The sequence below is a fragment of the Cinclus cinclus genome, chromosome 23, assembly GCF_963662255.1.
Source record: "Cinclus cinclus chromosome 23, bCinCin1.1, whole genome shotgun sequence".
NCBI lineage: Eukaryota > Metazoa > Chordata > Aves > Passeriformes > Cinclidae > Cinclus > Cinclus cinclus.
This window is the reverse complement of record NC_085068.1, coordinates 7,903,693-7,918,277: the sequence shown is the minus strand read 5'-3', so window position 1 is coordinate 7,918,277 and position 14,585 is coordinate 7,903,693. Positions and strand designations below refer to the sequence as shown.

The 14,585-nt window shown below is 50.8% G+C and overlaps 1 protein-coding gene across 1 annotated transcript in view; it reads left to right on the top strand.

The window, feature by feature from the left end:
* RERE (arginine-glutamic acid dipeptide repeats) overlaps positions 1 to 14,301 on the top strand; it is a 115,278-nt gene extending 100,977 nt beyond the window's left edge. Inside the window, exons 12-21 of the mRNA XM_062507424.1 lie at positions 1,757 to 1,849; positions 2,614 to 2,813; positions 3,899 to 4,060; positions 5,206 to 5,319; positions 5,960 to 7,323; positions 7,537 to 7,759; positions 8,222 to 8,942; positions 10,188 to 10,334; positions 10,511 to 10,691; positions 11,355 to 14,301. Of these exons, the coding sequence (XP_062363408.1) occupies positions 1,757 to 1,849; positions 2,614 to 2,813; positions 3,899 to 4,060; positions 5,206 to 5,319; positions 5,960 to 7,323; positions 7,537 to 7,759; positions 8,222 to 8,942; positions 10,188 to 10,334; positions 10,511 to 10,691; positions 11,355 to 11,388 (3,239 nt within the window). The 3' untranslated portion in view covers positions 11,389 to 14,301. The remainder of the gene's footprint in view (positions 1 to 1,756; positions 1,850 to 2,613; positions 2,814 to 3,898; positions 4,061 to 5,205; positions 5,320 to 5,959; positions 7,324 to 7,536; positions 7,760 to 8,221; positions 8,943 to 10,187; positions 10,335 to 10,510; positions 10,692 to 11,354) is intronic.
* Positions 14,302 to 14,585: the final 284 nt, after the last annotated feature.

Below are 14,585 nucleotides of genomic sequence, written 5' to 3'. Positions count from 1 at the left end.
TTACGGTAGTGGGAACTGGGAAACACAGAAAGGAGGGAAGTCCTCCCTGCTTTTGGAAGGAAGTGCCTTCCACCCTTCTGGGTGACCCCTGCCTTGTGCTGCAGCCAGCACTGTCTCAGGCAGTCTTGGAGGAACATTGGCCCTGCCTGGAGCAGAAGTGTCAGAACCAAGAGCAGTTCCCCAGAGCAATGCTGTGCTGCATTGCACAGGGTCCATACAGGGGTAGAAACCTATGGCCATGAGGGAAAGGTTTAAATCTTTCTAAAGCTACGTGCCTCATAGAGAAAAGGGGCTGTGGAAGGCAGATTGGAAGATGTAAAAATGAACATGGACAGGTGGAGGATGTGGTGAGCAGGCAGGACACAGGATTGTGGCCAGGGTAGATGGGAGGGGGCAGGAAAGGGCTGGGAGCTTTTCCCTGCTGATGTGGTTGGATTTACTGCTGATCCCTGTGTGCACAAAGAGTGAGGGTCTGGATTCCACAGCCCAATCCAAAATACTTGGTATGTGAGAGCTTGTGGCTGGGAGGACCCATCCTTATGGATCCAGCTGCAGGATGAGAATAAAAATTCACTTAGCAAAAGAAAGCAAGTGCTAGCCTGGGGTCAGCTCTGCAGGCAGGGTTTGAGCACCTGCAAGTATTAATGTAGGAATTACAGCAGTGGTAGCTATTAAATGTAACCCTGTGTTAATTTGAAGGGTAACAAGTTGCTGACAAATGCTGATGGCAAGTACTGGAGGATCTGTAAGGTTTAATCCATAAACTGTAACCTGTATGTACAAAACATCCTCTTGGAGCCTTCAGAAAAACACTGTTCCTGTATCAAGGACTTCTCTTGTAATTAAAGATTCGAACAGAAGAAGCCAGAGGGCTTCCTGCTTGTGCCAAATTACAGCCCTGTTTTGTTGTGAATTTATAGTGGTGGGACTAAAAAAATGCAGTGCTCTCAAAAGGGAAATATTTACTCCTGAGGTGTTTAGAAGGTAAGATACAGTTTTTGTGATGTCTGCATATTTTCAGTGGTTTAGGTGCTGCTTTTGAGCTCACAGATGTGTAATCAGCTAATTTGCCACAAAGGAAAGGGACCCTTTATATATAGATGATGTAAGATTAAGTATATCCTCTTCTTCAAAACGTGACATTTTTGTTGTGTGACTTTGCCACAGGTTAAAACTTAGAGCCCTGAAGTAAGGACAGGAAAGTTGGTGTTATCCTTTAGTGCCTCTCCAAAAAATCACAACACGATTTTCCAGCAGGTCTATTGTATGTAAGCATTGATTCCTCCACCCACAAAAATGTCTGCTGCTGGGTAACAAAATAAAAACCAGAAATGTCACTACAGGACCTGTTAATGGAATCTTGTAGGTTTAAAATACAGAATATTTGATTTTAAATTTGACCAGATTCTAGAGATAAACCCCTTTTCTCTTGAAAATCTTGGGTTTGGAGCACAGCTTCCTGAAGTTACCATGGATGGTATTTGAATGCCAGCTTGCCTGAAAGGGTACCACGTGCTGAAACAGAGGCTCCAGGAGTTGTATCCCTTGGCACATTCCTGGAACCCTCCTTTAACCTGCAGAGTGACAAGGACTGGTTTTGCTCAGTTTGAAAAATCAGAAATAATGGCTGTGCAAGGCAGGGTGGGCATAGGGAGGCGTGATCTCTTTTACTTAATGCTCATTTTAGCCAAGCAGGAGGAAATAGAAAATCCTGCTGAGTGTTTATTTTCCATTTTCCTCTTTCTCCCACCCTCAGTGGACCTGAGCTCGGCCAGTGAAGATGACTTTGACAGCGAGGACAGCGAGCAGGAGCTGAAGGGCTACGCCTGCCGCCACTGCTTCACCACCAGTACGTCCCAGTCCCTACTGGTTTCTCCCCTCTGCTGCTGCCTGGGGTGTGGGTGCAGCCAGCAGGAGCAGCTCCTGTGCTGGTGCAGCTGTTCACAGCAGTGTGGGGGTGAATCAGCTAAAATATGCAGCGTTCCTAACAGAGTTAATCAGGCTTTGCCATTGCAAATTAATACTGCAGTGACAAAGGAGAACCCTGAGGTAGACATTCAGACAGGAATAAATCTGCATAATCCATAATCTATGTAATCAATTTGTGACATAATGAATCAGTGTTGGGCTGTTGCTGTCACACACAAAACTTCCTGATGCTGCACCAAATCTCCTGTGCCTCAGCCCCGTTCCTGGGGCTGTTACTGAAGGCTGCCTTCAGGATCATGAAATGTTGGGGTGTTTGCAGATGGAAGGGGGAGCCCCAGAATAGGGAAGGAAATAAGAGGTTCAGAGCTCATTTCTCCTGCAGAAACCACAGCTTTGGAGAACAGCAGCTGCTTGTTGGCTCCCAGGTAGAGCAGATCAGGCTTCTTCCTGTACCTCAAAGCTGTAGTTTCTTAAGCAAACAACCATAGTTTAAATATTGAGGATGTGCACTGGGACAGGACAGACTTTTCCAGAAACTTCTCCAACTTATTTATCCATAGAAAAACAGATTTTAAAGCTGTACCTTTTTTTTTTTTTTTTTTTTTTGTTTAAACAATTCCCTGTTTTTGTGCTGGGGCTGGGGTGCTGTGTGAGTTGCTGAGCTGTTGCTTTCCCTGCCCCAAGCCTCCAAGGACTGGCACCACGGCGGCCGGGAGAACATCCTGCTGTGCACGGACTGTCGCATTCACTTCAAGAAGTACGGGGAGCTGCCGCCCATCGAGAAGCCCGTGGACCCCCCACCCTTTATGTTCAAGCCTGTGAAAGAGGAAGATGATGGCCTCAGTGGGAAGCATAGCATGAGGACACGGCGGAGTCGAGGCTCGGTGGGTTTCACCCTCTTCAACGCAGGGCGTAAAAGGAGCCAGAGCCCTGATCTGGCTTGTTTGCCGTGGGCTGTGCCTGCTCCTGCTGCACTGGTGTGTGCCAGGGGAGCTTTGCTGAGGCTCAGGCTTTCTCTGGAAAAAGGAGATGGAATGTCCCTGCAAGCTGTGTTATTTCTCTGCAATGACTGGCAATGGGCTGTCATCACAAGGGGGCATTGGCAGTGCATTGCAGATCCTGTGCTAGTGCATGTCCTTCTTCCAGCTGCATCCTGTCGCAGTTACGCCCTTGGGAGGAGTTTAAAAAAATTAGATGCTGTTCATGTGGGCTTCTTATGTTACTGGAGTTGAAGTCTCTTCCCTACAGAGGGCTCTGCTTTGCCTCTCTGCTCTGAGTTGTTACTCAGGTGGGGCACCAGGAGCCTTCCTGGGAGTGTGGCACTTGGGAGGGCTCTGACAGCAGCTCTGGGTTGGAGTTGGGTTTAGCTGATAGAAAGCAGCAGACAGATTTCTTTCCTTGCCCTCCCCTCTCTGTCTTTCTGAACAGGATGATGGAACCATTGATTCTAAATACCTCATGAGGTTCCATTCTTGGAGAGTGTTGGCTCCGTTGCTTTTTTGGTAGCCAGTCCTCAAAAAAACTGCCAAAATGGCAGGGAAACAGCATTAATGATTGAAATGTCCTCTACTGATCCCTTACTGCATAGCAGGAGCATGCAGGAGCTGGGGGTTTAGACCTTGGTCTTGACTGCCAACAGAGTATTTTTAATGGAGCATGGGGGTCCTCTCCTGCCTCACGCACCCCTGTGTGTGTGTGCTGTGTATTGGAACATCTTCCTAAATGCCGTTTCGAACAGACACTGCTGATTAAATAATCAGCACTTAATGTTTGTGAGCAGAACAGATTAGGGATTTGCTTCCTTATACACGTGAGTCCAGTTGAGCTTTGAAGGCAGAAGTACGAAGGTGAAACGCTGCAGGTTTTTGCTCCCAGGCTCTGTCTGGGGTTCATTGTCCCTGCCCGTGCCGAGGCAGAGCACTCTGAGGGGCTGGGCAGGGCTGAGCTGGGTGTGTTCCTGTCCCCCCAGATGTCGACCCTACGCAGTGGCAGGAAGAAGCAGGCAGCCAGCCCCGATGGCCGCGCCTCCCCCATCGCCGAGGACGTGCGCTCCAGCGGCCGCAACTCGCCCAGCGCCGCCAGCACCTCCAGCAACGACAGCAAGGCTGAGTCTGTGAAGAAATCCACCAAGGTGAGGGTTTATAAATCCAGCCAGCCCAGGGCTGCGCACCTGAGACCTCTCAGCAGCTACAGGAGGCAGGAGAGTCTCTCCGTGTGACCTGGGTGTCCCTGTGAGTGTGAGTGAGCCAGAGGTGCAGTGGTGCAGCTCAGAGCTGCTTTGTAGCTGGCCACGGAGGGATGGGGGTCACCAAACCACTCCAGTGGCCCCACATAACCTTTCTGCTCTCACAATAAAGTAATCCCTCCATTTCGGATGCAAACGCAAGCATTAAGCTCAGGGGAGTAATGCAGATCAGAAATGCTGTATTTAAGACAAGTAAGACAGTGTTGGGGATTTTTTCTAAGTAGTACTTAATCTTTGTTTACAAAGGAGTATGAGCATTTAGTAACTGAGTCTGCTTCTGCTGCTGTTTTTCTGGAGGTGTATTTGCTTGATTGTTCAGAGCAAGCTGACAGTTGAGTCTGTTCAAATGAATTAAGTGCCTTTCCAAAAGAGTTCTAAAGAAACAAAGCCACATGAAGCAGGGAAGGCTTACTTAAGCAGTGTGAATTGAGAAGTAGCAAGTTAAAAATAAATATTACCAAAAAAAAGTGAAAATGAGTATGGAGCAAGTTTTCACATTATAAAACTGAAAACTTGGCAGAATTTAAAGTTAGGTAATTATGTGATGCACAGAGCTTTTCCAGGCCGTGGGAGAAGGTAGTAATCTCAGAATAGCTCTTCACTGTTGGCCCTGTATTTGAGGGGATCTAAAAATATTCCTCTCAAAATACCAAGAGTAGAGCAAGACTTTCGTGTAGCAGAAGGAGGCTTATCCTGTCTCCTGCAGAAATTCGGGCTCCATCTTGCACCAGTTAATATCTGGTGTTGGTCTCTGTTAGAAGGGTAACCTGGGCCAGTTGATGTGCTCTGAGTTCCTGATGGACTTGGTCCTGCCCGGCTCTGTTTAAAATATCCCTTCATATGAGGAATGTTTTATGCACTCTGCCTTTTTCCTACTAGTCTGATGTGTATTGGATTGCTCTTAAATACTGAGTCAACTCCTGAGTTCTGGTGCTTCTTAATTTGTGTTAAATAGGGTAGCACTGGCCTACACTCGACTTACTTGTGCATTTGCACTGCTGGTAACTGTTGTTCTGCTTCCTTTGTGGCAGAAGATAAAAGAAGAGGTGTCTTCTCCTCTCAAGAACTCCAAGAGGCAGCGGGAGAAGGCAGCATCGGACACGGAAGAGCCTGACAGGTCCAATGCTAAAAAGTCCAAAACTCAAGTGAGTCCCACAGAGAAGTATTTCCTCCTAAGAGAATGGTTTGAGGTGGGGAGGGGGTGCAAATCTGGTAACAAACTGAAAACATTAAATCGGCTTAAGCTGCAGCAAATTGTAACTCAGTCTGTGGCTGGAAAGCAACCAATGTTACAATGTGTTCCTTGTGCTGCAAACAGTGCAGTGGTGCGGGGTAAGTCCAGAAGTTGGGATTTTAATTTGTTTTAATATTATTGTCAGCCATATAGGAGTACACTGGCTTGTTCTCCACTTCTTTCCTCCATTTCTTAAAAAATTTAAATTTGGGTTTTTGTCTTCTGTGACAAGTTGGAAGACCACCACTGGAGTTGTCGCAAGAGCAATCTTCTCCATTGCTGATGACTCTCATAGCGAGAAGGGTTTTGCCACGTTGAGCAGGACCCCTCCTGTATTTCAGTTTGTTCCCATTGCCCCTGGGCGCCGTGGAAGGATCCCGGTTCTGCTGTCTTTGCACTTGCCTTGGGTGTTTGTGTTGCTGTGCTGGTTCAGAGGGTGCCTGTGCCTGTGTCTGCACAGCTCGTGTGTGACAGACCCCGTGCTGTGGCACGCCGGCAGCGTCCCGATGTGCTTTCCCAGGCACGGGGCTCACTGGTGCCTCTCCCCACAGGAGATCAGCAGACCCAACTCCCCCTCGGAGGGAGAGGGCGAAGGCGAGAGCTCCGACAGCCGCAGCGTCAACGACGAGGGGAGCAGCGACCCCAAGGACATCGACCAGGACAACCGCAGCACGTCCCCCAGCATCCCCAGCCCCCAGGACAATGAGAGCGACTCGGATTCCTCTGCTCAGCAGCAAGTGCTGCAGGCGCAGCCCCAGGTGCTGCAGCCCCCGAGCAGCTCTGCCCAGGCCGCCGCTCCCACGCCGCCGGTGCCTGCCCCGCTGCCGGCGCTGCCGCCCGCCTCCAGCGCTGCCCCGGCCCCCGCGCAGGTGTCCCCGCCGGCGTCGCAGCCCTCGGGGCAGCCTCAGCCCCCCGCGCCCCCCGCTCCTCACTCGCACATCCAGCAGGCCCCCGCGCTGCACCCGCAGCGGCTCCCGTCCCCGCACCCTCCGCCGCAGCCGCTGAGCGTGTCCCAGAGCCAGCCCCCGCCGGCCCCGGCGCAGCCCCCGCTGCACGGCCAGGCCCAGCCTGCCCCTCACGGCCTGCCGGCCCAGCCCCTGCTGCCCCACGCCGGGCCTGCCCAGCCCTTCTCCCTGCCCGCCCAGTCGGCTCAGTCTCAGGTGCCCCTCCAGACGCAAGCCCCGTCCCACTCGCACTCGGGCCTGCAGGTGACGCAGCCCGTCCTGCCCGGCGCGACCTCGCTGCAGCCGGCGCAGCCTCCCCGGGAGCAGCCGCTGCCCCCCGCCCCCATGGCCATGCCTCACATCAAACCTCCCCCGACCACCCCCATCCCGCAGCTGCCCACCGCTCCGGCCCACAAGCACCCTCCCCATCTCTCTGGGCCGTCTCCGTTCTCCATGAACTCCAACTTGCCTCCGCCGCCCGCTCTGAAGCCTCTGAGCTCGCTCTCGACTCATCACCCTCCATCCGCACACCCTCCTCCCCTGCAGCTGATGCCTCAGAGCCAACCACTGCAGTCCTCGCAAGCCCAGCCTCCCGTTCTGACCCAGAGCCAGAGCCTTCCCCCTCCTGCCAGTCACCCCCCCTCTGGACTCCATCAGGTTTCCTCCCAGCCCCCCTTCTCCCAGCACCCCTTTGTGCCTGGGGGCCCCCCTTCCATCACGCCTCCTTCGTGCCCCTCCACTTCCACGCCGCCCACCGTGCCTGGCATCCCTCTTCAGACCCCCATCTCCACGTCAGCAGCTTCTAGTGGGACAGTGCCCGTGGTGACAGCCTGCACGCTGCCACCCATCCAGATCAAGGAGGAGGTCCCAGATGAAGCTGAGGAGCCGGAGAGCCCTCCACCTCCACCCCGCAGCCCATCCCCAGAGCCCACGGTGGTGGATATCCCCAGTCACGCCAGTCAGTCAGCCAGGTAGGGAGCTTTCAGTGCTCTGCTTTCCCTGTTTTTGTACTCCACTGTCTGTGGACCGGTATGGTACAGTTAATTTTCTCCTGGCTTTCTGGGAAGCTGGTAATGTTTGGTCTAAGCACAGAATGATATTTTCTAGTTTGGACAGACAGTTCTCAAATCCCACAGCATTGCACCTTTCCCAGGGCTGAACTCTCTCTCTTGTGTTCCTTTCAGGTTCTATAAACATCTGGACCGTGGCTACAATTCATGCTCCAGGGCAGACCTGTACTTCATGCCTCTGGCAGGATCCAAACTGGCCAAGAAGAGAGAAGAGGCCATTGAAAAGGCCAAAAGGGAAGCGGAGCAGAAAGCCAGGGAAGAGAGGGAGAGAGAAAAAGAAAAAGAGAAGGAAAGAGAGAGGGAGCGCGAGCGTGAGAGAGAAGCGGAAAGAGCTGCGGTAGGTCCAGTTCTGGCTGGGAGCTGGGGAAGGGAGTTGGTGGCTGGATCTGACCTGGATGATGACTGCAGGATGCAGATCCCCAGGAGCACTTTAAACCTGTCGGGGTGTCTGAGCATGGAGCTGTGTGTATGGACTGAAACCCAGCCCGCTCTGAGCATCTCCTGACCTGCCTGGGACTGTCTGCTTAAAGGAAATGGAGAGTTTCAGGCCCTGGTCTGGTTCTGTGGCAAGCCAGAGCAGCTGGGCAGAGCTAGGCCAAGTGTTGACATTTACCTTGCAGTAGGAGAGCACAGTGTGGGTACAGCGAATGCCTTTGTGTCCCTTGCACTACTGTGCAGGCACACGAGCGCTGTGTCCTGGAGAAGGGGCTGGAGGCAGAGGGGAGTTGTATGTGTGTGTGTCTGAGGTGCTCTAAGCCACGTGTGTTGACCTGAGCTTCTCTCCGGTTGTGTGCAGCAGAAGGTGTCCAGCTCCTCCCACGAGGGCCGTCTGGGCGAGTCCCAGCTCAGCGGGCCAGCCCACATGAGGCCTTCCTTCGAACCCCCCCCGACCACCATCGCGGCCGTGCCCCCGTACATCGGGCCGGACACGCCGGCGCTACGGACGCTGAGCGAGTACGCGCGGCCCCACGTCATGTCCCCCACCAACCGCAACCACCCCTTCTTCGTGCCCCTGAACCCCACGGACCCGCTGCTGGCCTACCACATGCCCGGCCTCTACAACGTGGACCCCACCATCCGGGAGCGGGAGCTGCGCGAGCGCGAGATCCGCGAGCGCGAGATCCGCGAGCGGGAGCTGCGCGAGAGGATGAAGCCCGGCTTCGAGGTGAAACCCCCGGAGCTGGACGCGCTGCACCCGGCCACCAACCCCATGGAGCATTTCGCCAGGCACGGGGCACTGACTATCCCACCCACGGCGGGGCCTCACCCCTTCGCCTCCTTCCACCCAGGCCTGAACCCCCTGGAGAGGGAGAGACTGGCGCTGGCGGGGCCGCAGCTGCGGCCGGAGATGAGCTACCCGGACAGGCTGGCGGCCGAGCGCATCCACGCCGAGCGCATGGCCTCGCTCACCAACGACCCCCTGGCACGGCTGCAGATGTTCAACGTCACCCCCCACCACCACCAGCACTCACACATACACTCGCATCTACACCTACACCAGCAGGACCCCCTACACCAAGGTGAGCCCTGGGAGCTGGGCACTTCCCTCGGAGCGGGCTCGCTCTGACCCTGGAACTCAAATAGAAAAATCCCCGTCTTCGTGTCCCTGTTGTGGTTCTGTGCTGTGGAAGGTTGTGGTAACTGAAATGCAGTTTTTGTGGGAGTGATGCAGGACGGCAGCACCACGGTGATCTTCCTTCAGACTCTCACTGTGAAATGGTTGCTGGTTCATTGTGGGTTGGATTTTTTAAGTACTGCTGTCCTAGAGCAGCACCTTACAGTTGTAATAGTTAATAGTCTCAGAAATGAATCTGTGCCTTGCCCATTTCTGAAGCAAGATACACGATTACTGCTCTGGAGGTCTGGAGTCCTGGAGATGAGGTACTCGGCAGAAATTTTCACACTTTCTGGTGACAGACTGGAGAGAACATGGCAATCCAGGCACTAGGTGCTGCAGCTGCCAAGTAAGGCGGGGTGGAAAGTCACAGTATTTAAAATGCAGGCTCTGGTGCCCAGCTACTAATGCAGTGTTTGTGCAAACAAATGTAGCATTGTTTGTCCTGGAGCAGTGTCCATGAAATGTGCTGGGATGCCCACTGTTGGAGCTGGAGGGAATGTGAGTGCTGTTGCAGCAGCCAGATGGTACAGCAAGGGAAGCAGCAGGGTGCTGTGACATTCTTGAGGGCTGCGGAGTTGAGGTAGGAGATGGCAGTGCTGGGTTTATCAGCATGCCTGAAGCTGCTGAGGCTCACTGCAGAAATCACATATGGGCTCAGTTGCAGGCAGGTTTGCAAACCCCCTGACAGCAGAGGAAATTTGACATAGGCCACGTCTGTACAAGGATTCTGTTGCCAGGTGAGTCTGTCACTGAGCACCTCTGTGCAGGTAAGTGTAGATGCTCCCCAGGTGCTTGTTCCGGACAAAAACATGGCTTGTGCATGGTCCCTCACAGTGCAGAGAGAGGGTGGTGCAGACACAGCCAGGTCAATTCACTGCCAAATCTCTGTGTGTGTTTGAGAGGTAATTTGGCTTTGTGCTCTGCCAGGTTGGAGCACAGTGAGGGGCTCTCGGGTGGTTGTGGCTCCCCTGGTGCTCCAGGCTGTTACAGCTCCTGTGTCTCCTTAGGCTGGGTATGAACAGAGGGTGCAATGACCCCATGTTCTGTGCAGCAGCTGAGGGAAGTGTTCTGGCTCTGGGTTCCTTTCCCTGGCGGTTCTGTGCAGTCCCTGGACAACTGATGGGTGCTTTCTCTCCTTTTCTCCCAGGCTCAGCAGGACCTGTTCATCCCCTGGTGGATCCTTTAGCAGCTGGACCCCACCTGGCACGTTTTCCCTACCCACCTGGGACCATCCCCAACCCATTGCTAGGGCAGCCACCTCACGAGCATGAAATGCTCCGACATCCAGTCTTTGGTGAGAGCATTTTATGGTCCTTTGCAAGGGTTGGCTTCGATCTGAAATGTCATCTTTGCTGTGGAGTTCAGCATTTCTCAGTGGGGGGAGTTGAGCTGTGACTTTGGGTGGTTGTGGTGGTTTGTTGGGATGAACAAGAAGCAAACAAGAGTGTAAAAGTGGTCCCTGTCCCCCAGGAACTCCGTACCCTCGGGATCTGCCTGGTGCCATTCCACCTCCCATGTCAGCAGCCCACCAGCTGCAGGCCATGCACGCCCAGTCCGCAGAGCTGCAAAGACTGGCAATGGAGCAGCAGTGGTTGCACGGGCACCCTCACATGCATGGTGGGCACCTACCCAGTCAGGAAGATTATTACAGGTGAGACTGCAGTGAAGGCTTCTGGGGACCTGGGAATTCCATCGTATTTCCCCACATTCCTTCTTTTTTCCTGTGAATTTTTGCCTCTCTTGCTGTGTACTGAGCCCTGAGAGGTGAAGCTGTGCTGAGACCCAGTTTGGGCAGGTGGGAAGTGAGGTCCAGGTTTCTGGCACAAGAGGAGAGTGGTTGAGTCTCGCATTTCAGAATCCCCTCTGGTTGGGGTTTTTATTGGGATGTTCAGTGCAATTGCTGCTTTCACATCTCTCTCTCTTCCTTGAGAGCAGCAGAGGAGGGTGGGCAGGGCTTTATGGAGGAGAACTGGGGGGGAATTCAGTAAATCCTAAGGCGTAACTGCGGGCAGTGGGAGCTAAGTGTGTGGCTAGCAGGGGTCCAGCAGTGCAGGCTGAGAATGCCTGGAGGAATCACGGGGCTGTTTTTCCTGGGAATGCTTTGTAGGGGTGACCCTGGAGGGCTTCTCTGGCCTGCCTGTGTGACACCAGAGACTGCCACGTGTCCCATCTGCAGAGCTGGCACTGGTGACCGTGCCCACGTGTGGGGATGCCCTGTGCTGGGACAGTGCCCGTGCCAGGGCAGTGCCCAGAGCAGTCTCCTGTGTCTCACACCTCCTTTGGTGTGTTAAAATGAGTTTTCTTTCTCTTGCAGTCGACTGAAAAAAGAAGGCGACAAACAGTTGTAATAAATTATTTATTTGTAATGCTGGCTATGGAAACCCCAGTCCTTGGGAAGGAGTGGAACATTTTTACATACAAGAAGAGCTACAAAAGGAAAAGAATATCTTATAAAGATTTCTTTATATATTTAAAACAGAAGCAACCACCCAACAAGTAGAGACTTATCAGCATAGTGTTCATTTGTAGAGAAGATTTCTCAAGACTGGTGTGGGTCTCCCTGCATGAAAACGTATTCAGAAGCCTATTGGAAATACAGGACTGTGTGGAATATTCAGAGAACTTCCTGCAATCTTGTTTTTTTTTTTTTTTTCTTCTTTTCTTTTCTTAATAGTTTGTTTTCAGTAGGTGCTAGAATCAGGTTCACAACAAAAGTCACTGTGCGTGAAGGGACACTCAATGCATCTATAGATAATTAAAAAAAAAAAACAAGGATTGCAAGTAGGTGACATAACAAGCTCTGAATCCAAGTGCTATAATAATAAAAAATCTACTTTTATTTTAATACATTGTAGGAAATCTTCATAATTTTAAAGAGAGCTCAGTTCTGCAGCATGGCTTTTTAAGTCTGTAAATAACTTTTTTTGGGTAGAGGGGAGAAACAAAACAAAACAAACTCCAGAAACGTTTATCTTGATTTTCAGTAACATCACAAATTGTGAATTCCTACCTGGTATTGACAGAATACAGAGTTGATTTTTTAATAAAAAATATATATATAATTATCCCTTTAATTAAAGGGAATGATGGGTATCAATAATTTCAAATGGGTAAAAGCTTGAAATTTGGTTTGATATCAACAATAAGCATTAAAGGGATTTGCAGGGATAATGTTGCAAATGACTGTTTCTGTTCTTGGTTTTTTGGTTGGTTTGGTTGTTTGGGGGTTTTTGTTCGTGTTCCATCTCTCTGTTCTGCAGCTGATTTTGTTGATTTGGGTTTCTCAGCAGCTCAGATGTCCCTTGGACCCCACTGGCCCTTTTGATGCCACCTTCAAGGGTTCATTTTCAGTGTGGCCATAAAACTGGTTTCCTGTGACCTTTTGAAACTTAATCTAGCTCCACTGGGTTTAGACTTTGGGCAGAAAGTTCAGAGAAATAATCTGTTTCTAAAAATCTCTTTTTAAAGATGTTCCATGGCTCAGAGTGGTGCAGCCACAATTCTGTATGCACATACATACTTTGGGAGGACGTGCTTCTCCTGGCCTCCCGTTTGATAAGTTCTTAAGAAAAGTGGACTTGGCAACTTGCTGTTCATTAAGTTGTCTTGCAAAGACAAGTCTGTTTTTCTCTTTGACGGTTTTAAGTTTGGGTTTTTATAAGCAAAAACTAAGTTTAACTGCCACCAGTGTTTGTCCCTGAGGGACTGACTGCTCTTGGACGAGCGGGATCCGTGGACAGTGACATTCGGTGCCTCCCAGCCCCTCAGTCCCTGCAGGGTAACTCCTGCTGGCTGCTTCCCATCAGCATGGGGAGAGCAGAGGAATTCACAGTGGGCATTAATGGAGACAGCTCTGCTTAGGAGGCAGATGTTTAAAGTTTTGTTCCCCAGTTTTGCCGCAGTTTTTCTTTGCTGGAGCAGAGGGTGATGCGACCAATGGACATCTGAACGTGCTGGTCATTTTTTTCTGCTGGTGCACAACTCCCCCCATTCTCTCTCTCCACTCACGAGTGCTCTCTCTGCTGTTGTAGCCTGTTCAGTGTGATGGTTGTGTCCTAGGACTGTACTGAGCCACTCTGATGAAGTTGTAGTTAATCTGCTGCAGGCACAGTGCTCATCCACCTCCTGCTGCTCAGCCCAGAGCTGCTGGCAGACAGTTCAGCAGTTTAAAATGTTCTAGGCTCACTAAGGCATGGGTGGAGGGGAGAGGGGGAGGTTTTAGAGCTGATTTTGCCTTTTTCCTGTGCTCCACTGCAGATCAGTCAGTGCTGAAGCCCTGCTGTGGTGTTTAATCAGTCCTGCTGTGTTTAACTCTGGGTGAGGGTGTTGGGAGGGGCAGATTGTGTTTCTGAGGTGGGGAGCCACGAGGTCAGTCCAGAATCCAGGGAGGTGAAGTCCTGGTCCGTGGGTGTGGGCAGTGATGGGGTGAAAAGGTTTCCTTATGGAAAAGGATTATTTTTGCTGACTGCTGAGCAGTCAGGAGGATGGGCTTGCTCAGCAGAGGGTGCCTCAGTTTGCTTTAAAGGTCTCATCAGGCACATTTCAGTTCAATCTCTCTCCTCTTGTTTTACCATGTGAAATTTGGATGTTTGGGAGAGTTCAGCCACTTCAGCCATTTCTTCTGACCTTTCTCTTGCTGCTTTTTAGCCATAGTTTTTTCAGTAAAAGGAAAAGCTAATTCCCTTCAGTGGTCCTCTCTGGAGGGAAGATAATAAAAAATATTATAATGAAAAATAAAAGTTCTTTATTTTTCAGCTGAAGTTGCAGTCTGTGCTAAAGCTGCTTTTTCCCCAGAAGAGCTTTTTTGTTCACATCATTCAGCAAATAAGCACTGAAATTATTTTAGCCCAGTGATTAACTACAACTTTACCTGCAGTGGCTTCTGAAGCCATCTTGGTGTTTGATGCCATGTTAAAAAAACAACCTTGACCTTTTGATTTTCTTTCAAGAAATCTCTCTTATTTTTCCTCTGTTCCAAAAGTTTATTTTTAAATTTTGCTTTAGTGTTTTTGAAACGTCTCTCTTGTTCTATGTCGTCATGGTTGAGCTTGTTTCACTGCACCGTTAAAGCAGAGTGTACATTCTGACTGCTACATTTATATATATCTTGAAGCTTAATGTATATATGAGTAGTTTGCCATGGGATAACACAGTGTAAACAGAGTAGAAACCCAGAAATCGTGACTTCTGTGTTCTCTCCATTTGAGTATTTTGTAATTTTTTTGAAATATTTGTGGACATAAATAAAACCAAGCTACACTACAGCAGCCGGGTTTTGCCTGCAAGTGCAATGTGTCTCTTGATTCTTGTTAGTGGGACAGGAGCTACTTTCACCTGGGATAATGTGGGGTGCTGGCACGGCCACCTTGTCTGGTTCAAACCTGTCTTTTCTTGGATTTATTTTTCTCTCTTTGAGTTAATTTTGTTTTAAATACACAGTACACAAACACCAACATCATGTCCAGTTCCAGTTCTGCGTCCTTGAGTCACATTGCTGCTCTGCTGCTCAATTTTCAGTATAATACACTGTGTATACCCCAGTAGC